Source organism: Arachis ipaensis, chromosome B3 (genome assembly GCF_059453495.1).
Source record: "Arachis ipaensis isolate K30076 ecotype BB chromosome B3, ASM5945349v1, whole genome shotgun sequence".
NCBI lineage: Eukaryota > Viridiplantae > Streptophyta > Magnoliopsida > Fabales > Fabaceae > Arachis > Arachis ipaensis.
The window spans coordinates 114,776,551-114,788,121 of NC_142438.1; the positions used below are offsets into that span (position 1 = coordinate 114,776,551).

Below are 11,571 nucleotides of genomic sequence, written 5' to 3' on the forward strand. Positions count from 1 at the left end.
ACAATTATAAAAACTCTAAAAGAAGAGTTTGAGATGAAAGATCTTGGAAAGACTAAATTTTGTCTCGACCTACAGATCGAGCATATAAAAAATGAGAGTTTTATATACGATCCTACTTAGTAAAATTACTTCTATTATATTACAATAATTATATTGGTGAACATTAATACTAGGAGTTTTATATTTATATTTTATATTTATATTTTATATTTATATCTTTCTTATTTATTTATTTAGTTATTTCACAACAACCAATACTTTTTCTAACTCAAAAAATTAGCCACAAACTTAAGAATAGTCGCCAATAACTGTTTGTACTTCACCCAGTTAACAAATAACAAAACATAAAAGAACAACCACTGGTTCATATTGTCGCCAAAAAACAAGTAACCATGTCATACTTTACACACACATACATGATAATTGATAAAGGATTAACAGAAACAAATTCATAAGAAGGTCCAAACGGCAGAAACATGATACAGAACGAGCATAGAGCATGTCTAATCGCTTTGAAGTTAAGCCCTTGTCTTGAACGGAATGGCTCGGATCACTATCTGGTGATACACGGCAGCAAGAGCAGCTCCTATGAAAGGTCCAACCCAGAAAACCCACTGTAAAACAAAAAGCATAAAAATTTTACTGAAGTGGTTTGGTTAAAGGGAACAGAATTTCAAGGGTTTAGATCTTACATGGTCATCCCACGCTTCGTCCCTGTTGTAGATAATGGCAGCTCCGAGACTCCTTGCTGGGTTAATGCCAGTTCCTGTGATGGGAATGGTAGCCAAGTGGACCAAGAACACAGCAAAGCCAATGGGGAGAGGGGCCAAAACCTACATTTATACCATTTAAAAAAGGTTATATTCCTAAATACAAACAATAGAAAAGTGGTACAAGAGAAGAGAGTAGAAAAGAGTACATACAGGGACATGAGAGTCCCTAGCGTTTCTCTTGGCATCAGTAGCAGAGAAAACGGTGTAGACAAGGACGAAGGTGCCAACAATCTCAGCTCCAAGGCCATCACCCTTGGTGTAACCATGGTTGACCATATTGGCTCCTCCTTTTAAAATCTCATAGCGAGCATTACCCTCAAATCCCTTCACTACACCAGCACCACATATAGCTCCAAGACACTGCATGACTATGTAGAATATTGCCCTTGTGAGGGACAACTTCCTTGCCAAAAAGAGTCCAAAGGTGACTGCTGGGTTTATGTGTCCACCTGAGATTCCAGCAGTGCAGTAGACAAGGGCGAAGATCATGCCACCAAAGGCCCAAGCAATACCCTGGATTCCAACAGAGGAGCACATGGAGGGCTCCCTCTTGACACCCATTACAGTCAAGACCGTGATGTAGAGGAACAAGAAAGTGGCCACAAACTCAGCAATGCCTGCTCTGTAGAACGACCATGACTTGAGCTCACCTGCCTCAAACAATGGTGCTGCTGGTGCCTCCTTGTAGTCTCTCTCTGTTTGTGCTGCTGTCCCTATTGCCTGCCTCTCTCTGAACTTGCTTGCTCCTACCTTCACATCTTCCTCCCTGTTTTCCATCTTTCTTTCTTTCTTTCTTTTCTCACACCTCACAACACAAGTGCTCTCTTTTTTTCTCTGCTTTTCTCCCTCCTCCTCAGTCTCACAATCTTGATATGTTAGGATAAGAATTAGGTCTCTCACATTATATATGGTTGGAAACAAGAGGATACCAGATAATAAATGAATTTAACTAACATGTGTAAATGTTTTCCAAGGTACATAACTACATACTAAAATTATTAAGGAAAAGTATAGGTAACCAACAAGATTTTTGAACAATGTGTAAACAATGTGAATTAATAGGGTTAAAAGAGTAAATTTAATTAGTAGCATTAAATTAGAGTGTAATGTATTTTCATTTGATTGGTGGTTGTTCATGTTGTTCAAAATTTTCATTGTTCCCCTAGCACTCCCCAATTATTAATTCAAATTTTTCTTATGAAAAATATATAAAACTTCATTTTTTAATTTATTTACTATACATTTAATATATGAAAAAATCAAAATTTTTTATGAATAATAAATTAAAATGTTCTTAAATCTATAATAAATATATTCAAACTCAAGCAAACAAAAAGGTCAATTGTGGTTGTTTTTTCTTTTTAGCATCATAACTGGAATTGTACTTTAAAAAATGAGTTTCTAACTTTATTACTTTACTGTAATGTTATCATTGGGAGATATATATGTTATGTTATATATCTTATATTTTGACATTTTGTATACCATTGAGAAACACATTTTTGTTATTCAATAATAAAAAAAAAATTGTATTAATTAAACAAAATATTTGTTTGGAATTTCACTATAGCAACCTTTTGGATAAGTTAACCAGAAAGATGGGGATTAAACTGTTATATTAGAAAAGAGAATAGCATTTTTCAATTTTTATTTTTTAAGTTTATAGAGGAATCACATAAGTAGGCGAATGGAGTATTCTGGAAAGTCATGAGCGGGTTCTGGCTGGTTCCTTTCCTTTCCTTTGTCTTGTTATTATCCGCCACAGACCACACAACATGTCTTTGCTGTTTGCAATGATTCGTTTCAAAGAAAAGACATTGAACAGTTACACTCCAAAATCAGCTTACTTTTAAATCGATTTAATTGAATCATCATCTAAAGTGAATTACCTCATTACATAATTACATTCAACTACACCCGTTATTGAAGTCTCGTGTTGTGTCAAAGTACGGGCTACTCTATGTGACTCAATAGTCTACGGCTCTACGTAATGTTAGGTATGTGATAAATTGTATCAACATTTCTTCTTGCCAGATTTGAAAAAAAAAATGCAAACAAAGGTAGTCTTAACGGTAGGAAAATCACAGTCACGGGGATCAAAATTCAAGGGTTGTTGTTTTTGACCGTTGGGAATGAAAGAGACAGCATTCACTGGGCACATGGACACGGCCATGAAGGTTTGTTTTCTCCTCTTTGGTCATAATCATACACTGCAGTTTGTAGTTATTGTACCCTTTTCTGTTCCTACTTGCATTGCAACAGTTTACGTTAGCGTTATATATAACTAGCTTCTGTCGCCGTTCTTCTTTGGTCACCGCTCTTCTTGTACCCGTGATTCTTAATTATCGTAACTCTGCGAATTAGGATCTTATAATAATAATAATAATAATAATAATAATAATAATAATAATAATAATAATCCCTGATGAAAGATAATATTGGAATAAAAGTTTGAATATCAAACTAAAGCTGAGTTGATAATAAAGAAGACTCGTAATAACAAACGTTTTCTTTGCGTTGAAGCAGCCTGATTCAGTATTTTTAAACCTATGTGTCCAAAGAAGGATATCATTCGTATTAGCATAACATAGTCCGCAAAGCACATGCATTTTCTAAAGTTGGATGCTTTTAGGGATCGTTATCTTTTTTATCTTAAGTATTACTTAGATGATGACCATGAAGAATAATGAATCTAACAAATGATGTGCATTTGTTTTGTCTCAAATATTCCACCAATTATCGTATGATACGTATCAACACAATCACATTCGGATACAAGGAGTGAAGGAGGGTTTATATTTTGTGAAGCCAGCTCAGACTCATGGGATACCCAACTGGCAATTGGCGAGTTGCGTCAACTCACACACACTGATGCAGTTGTAGACATGCCAGGAACAACTACCCCACCCCGCACCACTAACATTCCTTTTTCCCTCTCTTCTCACTCAAAAATAAAAAAATCTTATTATCATCTTCTTCCATATATCAATGTCATTCAATATGCATACAAGTAAATATTACATTCTTAGGGTTTTCAGGGGAGAATATATTATAGTTGTGAAGTAAATATAAAAATATTAAGGATCTTGACGAATTTAAATTCAAAATTTTGATCAAATTAGAGTTTATAAAAAAAAGGAGTAAATTAGGCTTCAATTAGAAAATCGTACATGCTGGCAGAGGATTTAGATTATGATTTGTTTCATTCAAGTACAGCAAAATTTCTTTATAAAACAATTGGTGACCGTCTACATATAGTGAAATTGTTTTTATATGATTGTGAATTTGCAAGAACACTTTTCTTCCGCTCTGCATCTGCTGTTCATTGATTTAGTTCGTCGTTCTTGTCTGTTTCTTTGGTTTTCTTTCTTGTCTTCAATGTGTTGTTGGAAGTACTTTTACTTTTGGCGCTGCCGTGTAATAGGCCGTCATATTAATACTGAGTGGATCTTGGGCCTACTCATACCCAAATAATTTGCTTCATATTTCAGATGCTTTCCCATTCTCACTGTGACTCAAAAGCAAATCAGACATTCAATACCACTAAAGAAAAAAAAAAAAAAAAAAAAAAAAGAGAGGACGACTACTCCATCACTCTTCATTAATTAATTAATTAAATTATGTAGAATTACAGTGAGAAGGACATTGCAGGCAGCAAATGGGGTAGGAAAAAAATATTACACTTCTATTAACAAAAATATACGGTTAGATAAAACTGTAGTATGCTGAAGTGCTAGTAACTTTGGGTTGGAACTCTGAAGATCATTGCTGAAATTGCATAGGCCAGTGAGCATCTAATCAGGGAAAGGCTTTCTTTAAACACGCTCAATTTGTACAGCGGAACAAGTAAATGCGATCAGTGGCTCTCTGGTAACCTGCGACACGATATGCATAACAAAATTATAAAAAGAAGCAGGTGACTTTTTTTTTTTTTGACTTCGTAACAGATAATTCTTATTCCCTGCTTTTCTTCACATTTGCATTGGGTAATGCCAGGAACCAGCCTTGCCACGTTACAGAAAGCACTAAAAGAGGAAAACATACCTCCATGGAAATTCACTTGTATCTATTCCAGCTTGGTGAAGCTCATCTACGTACTGCAATGCCTCTCGGCACTCTTCCCGATCATCAAAGAAGTCTTTCTTATCACCTTCTAACTGATATGTTTCATGACCTTTGCCGGCAACCACCTGTACCATGCATATTTAAAATACACGAAAATTAATAACTACTTTTTCTTGTATATTAACATAATAGGACAAGGATTACTTGTTTCGTATCTTAATAGGAATTAGGCAGAAAGGCAACTAAAATGGGAAATATGGTGGAATTCTACTTTTTCTAAGTACTAGATAGGTCAAACTGATATTTCAACGAGGAACAAAAGAAGGGTGCAACGTAGAAGGCACTTTGATAACTTACAACTACATCACCCTCCTCTCCCATTGCAACTGCAGCTCGCACAGCTACCCTCCTAATGTCGTGGAGAAAAAGCCTATGACCATTTGGAAGAGGTGGATAATAATCATTCTCTCCATGTTTCAGGTAGTCCTGCATTGACCATCCTACCCCAGCCAGCATATCATCCAAAATATCCACTGCATAGAAGGTGAAAGTTAGTAAGTCAAAATTACGACGAGGAAGGTTGCCACTTTCTTTGCATCTACAAACATTGATATGTCTCCAAGAAGGATATTCCATGCTCAAAATACATACATGGATCTTCACTCTTGGGATTGTCAGATGTCAGCATGGTCACTTCACTTTTATCTGTTGCTATCTTGGTCATCATAGGTCTCTTCCCCCTGTCGCCCTCACCGCAGCACCCAATAACTTCAATAGAAAGAAATTTTGCAACATAAGCAACAACTTTTAGTCAAGGAATGCATGTCATTGAACTTATGCAATTTCAAATTTCGACAGAGAATGATTTGTTTGTTTTCTTCAAATCCCAAAAAAAGCAAACAAAGAAGGAAGTTTGCACACAATTAAGAGAAATGCAAACCTACCAGTTATAATCCTGCGAGGTCCAAGCTCTCTTACACTATCAAGCAATCTAGAAAGGGCATCGGGAGTTTTTGCATAGTCCACTATCACCCCAAATGCTTGTTCTTCATCAATTAACTCACACCTACCAGGAACTGCATCAACCTCTTCAACCCCTCTAACAATATCCTCTAAGGGTGCCCCAACAGCAATTCCAACTGCCACTGCAGCAAGAATGTTGTAAATATTATGCTTTCCGAGCAAACCTGAAGAAATTTCTAGTATGCCAGTGGGCGTATTAACCAACACCTGCGTCTCAAACAAGGAGAGTTCAAACTTCAAGGGATGAACATCCGCACTCTTATTATCCAATGCAAACGTTACAACGGGAACTTCTGGAGTTCCCTCGGAAATGAAGAAATGTGCATTTGGATCATCAATGTTAACAATCTTCCTATGCCGTTCAGGATCCACCATTCTTGAGAACAATTTAACCTTCGCATCTCTATCTGCATCCTCACTCAAATTTGTAAAGACCGCAATATCAAAATCAACCTCATCACACTTCCCTTGAGCCAATACATCAGAAGAAGTCTCCATGACTACAGCTTCAGTTCCATTGTGAAGCATCTTCGCCATCAAATTCTGAACTAAAACAGCATCTGGGGTTTTATTATGTGACTCCAACTGATTATCCCCGTGCACATAACAAGCAACCGAGTTGAACATCCCTGTCCGTAGCCCCATCGCCTCATACATACTCTTTATCAAATATGTGGTGGTTGTCTTCCCATACGTCCCAGTGATGCCAATAACGGCCATGTTCTTGGAAGGATGCCTATAAAACGAGGCGGCCAACGCAGCAAGAACTGCATTAGTGTCTTCCACAATGACCAAAGCCTTGCAACCCAAGGTTTCCTCAATGTCAATCTCTTTACTGGCCACAACAGCAACAGCTCCTCGCTTATCAGCTTCAGTCAAGAACAAATGCCCATCGGTTTTCCTCCCAACACAGCACACAAACAAGTCACCGGAAGTTACTATCCTCGAATCGTGCTGAATCCCAGTTATCTCAACCTCCAAGTTACCATACACAGAAACAGGCACCACCTTGCTCTCATCCAAAAGTTCAGCTAAACTCATCCTAAACTTAGGTTCCACAATCCTAGCCTTACTCTTCCCATACATATCGAAATCTAAATCAAAAGGAGACTGAGATTCAGATACCGAACCTCGAATTTTTTGCCCATGGAATTCACCTTCATTTAATAACGGTTCGTCGGAATCATCCGCGGAAACCACCCGGAGACCCTGAAGCTCACTGATTTCCTCCAAATCAACGACCTCCTCGGGCTGAAGCTCTTCGATTCCCTCAATTGCGGGATCTTTCCTTGGATTGGGCGGAAGAAGCCCCTCCTTGACGAACTCCTTGCGCTTCAAAGCAATTGCCTTGTCAATTTCGCCGAACAGGTCGTCCCCGGAGTTGTCAGAATCGATAAGGGAGGTGTTATCGGGGGCATCCTCGACGTCAGCTATGGCGGCGAGGTATGTGGACTGGTTCTTCTCGAAGTCCTCTTCCTGGAGCTGGCGGGCACGGTTGGCCTGCGCTTGGATTTGGTGGAAGGTGGAGAAGCCGTGGGAGGAGTCGTCGAGGACCTCAGGGGGGTCATCGTCGGCGGAGTTAGGGTAGAACTTGCCGTCGGGGCCAATAGCTCCGGGAGGTCGAGAGCGAAGAAGCGTTGGGAATGGAGTGGGATTGAAAGAAGGAAGGAAGAGTGTGGAACGAAAATGAAAGTGTGGGGAGTTAATTACAGTTATGGAGTTCTTTGTTGTTTTAGGAGATAGAAAGTGTGGAACAGAAAGGAATTGCAATGCCATGGAGATGGAGGGAAACGGGCGAAGTGGAAGTGGTAAGGCCTAAGGGGTTTTAGCCTTTGGACTTACGACAACCCAGACAAGATGGATAGAGACTAGGGAGTGACAGGGTTTTATGACTTTCTTAATTAAAAAATCAATGTCACGTTTTGATTAAACTAATTGCAACCTTTTTTCTTTTTTGGTCAGAACTCATTGCAAGCTTCTATGCTGTTGCTTTCCATCCATGGAGTGGGCCTTAATCTGGATCATTTCATTATTGTTGTCCACTAGCACTGTAGTCATCCTTTCTTGATCTCGGCCCTATCCATTTCCCAAAAATTGAAAATCCCATTTGTGGGATAAGTTTTTGTTGACTAAAACATTATTGGTTCAATCTGGACTTTGTCCAAAAAAAAAAAAAGATTATTGGGTAAACCAACTTGGGTTGGTTGAGTAGTTAGTTCACTCGTTTAAGTAAGTGTCGAGAATTTGAATCCCACATTGTGCATGCAGAATTTTATTGGCCAACCACAGACCTTTAAATAAAAATTAGATCCGTGACAGAATAATTTTGGACCTGTCGGACTAAAGAATACCATGAACACAAAAAAAAATTATTGGGTAATACCGTAATACTACCGTGCATAATTGTTACTTATTTATTTATTATTAATTGAAGACAAATTATAATATATATTACAGACCTTAATTTGTTACCAATATTTATATTGATCTCGACAAATTTAAATGAGAAGTCATATTTTACAAAAATACTAAGATCATGAGTATATATATACTTTAGTTAAATATATTAAATTACTTAAAAAAATTTAATTATCATATTTGTATAACTTTTATATGGATACTTACCTAATTAAATATATAAGTATAATATTGTTAGTACAAAATTCAGACCAATTGAAAATTTGACCATGACAAAATGTCGACTATGAGAAGAGTCGAGTCGAGAAGGACTTAAGTCGAAATTTGATAATTGTACGTGGTTTTATCTAATAGCACTATATAAAACATGGGGTTTGGAGATCAAGGTAAAAGTAAAGACGTGGGGTGTCCACTTTGGAGAACAAAGTCATTCATAGTCAAGGTAATTAGGCAAGATCGCGGGTTGTGAGAGTTTGAGAAAAATGGGAAGTTAGATCGTGGAAAGAGAGAAGCATTCTGTAATCCATCTTTGTATTCTATAAAATAAGAGAAATTTGGAAGAGTTAAGGGACTTCAATCTGAACACTTTATCATCACACAAAATTATGTAAAATCCAAGTTATGTTGACGCTAAGGAGAATTATGGAGTGCAAGTATATGTAAGTGTTTGGAGTCAACTTTTAATTTATTTATATTTCTTTTGTTTTCTTTTCTTTGAGTATTTTTCTTTTTTTTCTTCAAGCATTCCGTTTTCCTTTCAATTGCTATTTCACTTTTCTATTTGTTTAAAATTTTCATTTATTATATATATATATACATATTATTGTAATTCTTTACATTATTTGTCACAATTTCACCAAGTCCTTTTCATGTATTTCTTGCAAATAATCGTTCGATAAATACACTAAGTAAATTCTAGGTTGGGTCCACTCTTTTAAGAGAAGTCGTATTTGCTCCCTGAATTGAAATCTTGATACAAGCTTGATTCGACACCCTGTCGAGGTTACCAAAAATCAAGTGAAACAAATTGGCACGCCTAGTGAGACCCTGGATTAAGTTAACGTGTCAAACTTTACATGCGATTACGCAGTAAAAAATTAATAATGTCTAATAGAGCCTCTACTTTGACTAATACATCGAATAATGATACTGAGGAACATACGAGAGGCTCAGAGACAGAGGCTGCTCCGTCAGTGGGCATTTCAAATCGAAGGATGAATCTAGTGATCACATAAAGAATCCCTTCGACTGTGGCCACTACATGGCCTCCATATAGATTACCTCCAAATTATTTTTCACCGTTAAAAAATTCCAACATGGACTATATAGGAGGTACAACCGCTACAAGGAATAACCCCTTGTATAACCCTAGACCTTCACCAGGTTACCCTCCAATGGGTATACCAACTAATCCTATTATGACAAATCATAATGCTTATCAATATTTGATGAATAATCTACCATATTTAGATTTTGTTCCCATGTCCTCTCAACCTACCTTAATGATGTCAAATGTGTTTTCGATACAAGGCACAATGACAACCGCCACAAGGTCACCAACCAGAATAGGAGAGTCTATATTTTCAGAGATGTCAAAATAGGTTCCTGTCGGAACAACATCTCTAAATACAGTCAAATTCCTGGCCATGTTTACGCAACAAATAGAAGATAACAATCATGATCTAGTAAATATGCTCACTCAGCAGATGGATATAGTTTTAAATCCAATAGTGAAAAATAATAATGCGAGAATAGAGCAAATAGCTCGACGTGTCGATGACATTGCAGGGGCAATTAATCGATGGTTTGTACCACTCATAGGTGTAATAATGCATGGATTGCATGCAAATAATTTACCAGTAATTATAGAGGAGATGATCCAAATAGAATTTTAAACGAGGTTAGAGCAAACAATGCTGCTCAAGCGTATGGTCAAAACATAACCCAAGCTGTCGAGCAAATCTTGAATGGGGGAGGATTTAATATAGGGGTGAAAAATCAACCCTATTTTATCTCTCCCTTTCCATATTTTATTTTGTAAGCTGAACTCTCTTGGGGAGTCAAAACCCCCCAAATTCCTCACTAAATTTGTAGGTAAGAGTGTGAAATTTACTGTCGAGCTTGTAGCTCATTATACAGTTGAAATTGGTGAACTAGTTAGTAATGAATACTTGAAAATGAAATATTTTTCCTCTTCTCTGACAAAGAATGCTTTTACATGGTTTTCAATTTTGTAACCTTACTCAATCCACAGCTGGGTTCAGTTAGAAAGAAATTTTCATGATCAATTCTTTAGAGGTAAAATGAAAATAACTTTATCTGACTTGTTCACAGTGAAAAGGAAAAAATCCGAGTCGATCGATGACTATTTGATACAATTCAAGAATATGTGAAACATATATTTTACTCTTATTCCTAAACCTGAAATAGTCAAAATGACTATCAATGGTCTCGACTTCAGTATTAAAAAAATAGTAAACCAAAATTTTCTAGACTTGGCTGAGTTAGCCGATAAGGTTCAACAAATTGAAAAGTTGAACAAAGAAAAAGAAGAACATGAGTCGAGCAAAAGAAAAAATTTCTTCAACAAAAAAGTGAATTATGTTTATTTTATGAGTGAAGAAGAGTTGAATAATGAATTTGCTTTTGCTGTAGAATTAAATGATGAACCTTCTTATGTGTTTTGATCTCTTAATCCAGCAAAAGACAAAACTCCTTTGTCCGAAGGAAGAAGTTATTATTATTTCGACTTGACAAAAGTAGAACAGATATTCCACATGCTTTTAAAAGACAAACAACTCATACTTCCTGAAGGGAAAAGAATGCCATATGTTTCTAAAATTAGAAATAAAAGTTTTTGTAAATTTTATCAAGCTCTTAGCCACTATACTAATAATTGTGTATGATTTAGGGACTTGATACATAAGGCAATCAAAGATGGTCGACTAAAGTTCGCAGAGAAACCTGAGATGAAAGTGGATTCTAATCTTTTCTAGGTCATGTCGTACTTTGTTGAAATTAGAAAAATGGTTTTCTCAATCAACATGGCTTCTGTTAAGGCTATAGGAAAGGATGATCAATTAGAACTTGATATGTTCGGAGAAGAAATGCCTATTTACCCAAAGGCAGGAGAGGACCTGTTGGTTTTTTTGCTAAAGAAAAGAGAAGAAGGCAACGTTGCTATATGCCCTCGATGCAGTGCTTTATTCGACACTTCAGCTACTAAGGCCTTCAACTCCTACAAATATAGTAGAGAACACATCAAGAAGAGCTGAGGCAAGCTCAACTAAAG

General features: G+C 36.8%; 2 protein-coding genes across 2 annotated transcripts; both read right to left on the reverse strand.

Moving 5' to 3' along the window:
- Positions 1-345: 345 nt before the first annotated feature.
- Positions 346-1,687, reverse strand: LOC107630783 (aquaporin PIP1-3). Its single transcript, XM_016334021.3, has 3 exons — positions 924-1,687; positions 693-833; positions 346-614 (listed from the first exon to the last, which is right to left on the reverse strand). The coding sequence occupies exons 1-3, from the start codon at positions 1,548-1,550 to the stop codon at positions 519-521; spliced, it is 864 nt and encodes a 287-aa protein (XP_016189507.1). The 5' UTR covers positions 1,551-1,687; the 3' UTR covers positions 346-518.
- A 2,648-nt stretch (positions 1,688-4,335) lies between these two features.
- Positions 4,336-7,750, reverse strand: MURE (ALBINO OR PALE-GREEN 13). The gene is made up of 5 exons (XM_016334022.3): positions 5,783-7,750; positions 5,490-5,606; positions 5,196-5,371; positions 4,818-4,963; positions 4,336-4,648 (listed from the first exon to the last, which is right to left on the reverse strand). Exons 1-5 carry the CDS (start codon positions 7,635-7,637, stop codon positions 4,630-4,632), a joined length of 2,313 nt encoding a protein of 770 aa, XP_016189508.1. The 5' UTR covers positions 7,638-7,750; the 3' UTR covers positions 4,336-4,629.
- Positions 7,751-11,571: the final 3,821 nt, after the last annotated feature.

Coding starts and splice junctions, on each gene's coding strand:
- MURE (XM_016334022.3), bottom strand. CDS start 7,637: ATGGCATTGCAATTCCTTTCTGTTCCACACTTTCTATCTCCTAAAACA. Junction 5,372..5,489: donor TCCCAAGAGTGAAGATCCAT/GTATGTATTTTG, acceptor CCTTCTATGCAG/TGGATATTTTGGATGATATG. Junction 4,964..5,195: donor GAGAGGAGGGTGATGTAGTT/GTAAGTTATCAA, acceptor TGCATGGTACAG/GTGGTTGCCGGCAAAGGTCA.
- LOC107630783 (XM_016334021.3), bottom strand. CDS start 1,550: ATGGAAAACAGGGAGGAAGATGTGAAGGTAGGAGCAAGCAAGTTCAGA. Junction 834..923: donor CTAGGGACTCTCATGTCCCT/GTATGTACTCTT, acceptor GTATAAATGTAG/GTTTTGGCCCCTCTCCCCAT. Junction 615..692: donor ACGAAGCGTGGGATGACCAT/GTAAGATCTAAA, acceptor TTTGTTTTACAG/TGGGTTTTCTGGGTTGGACC.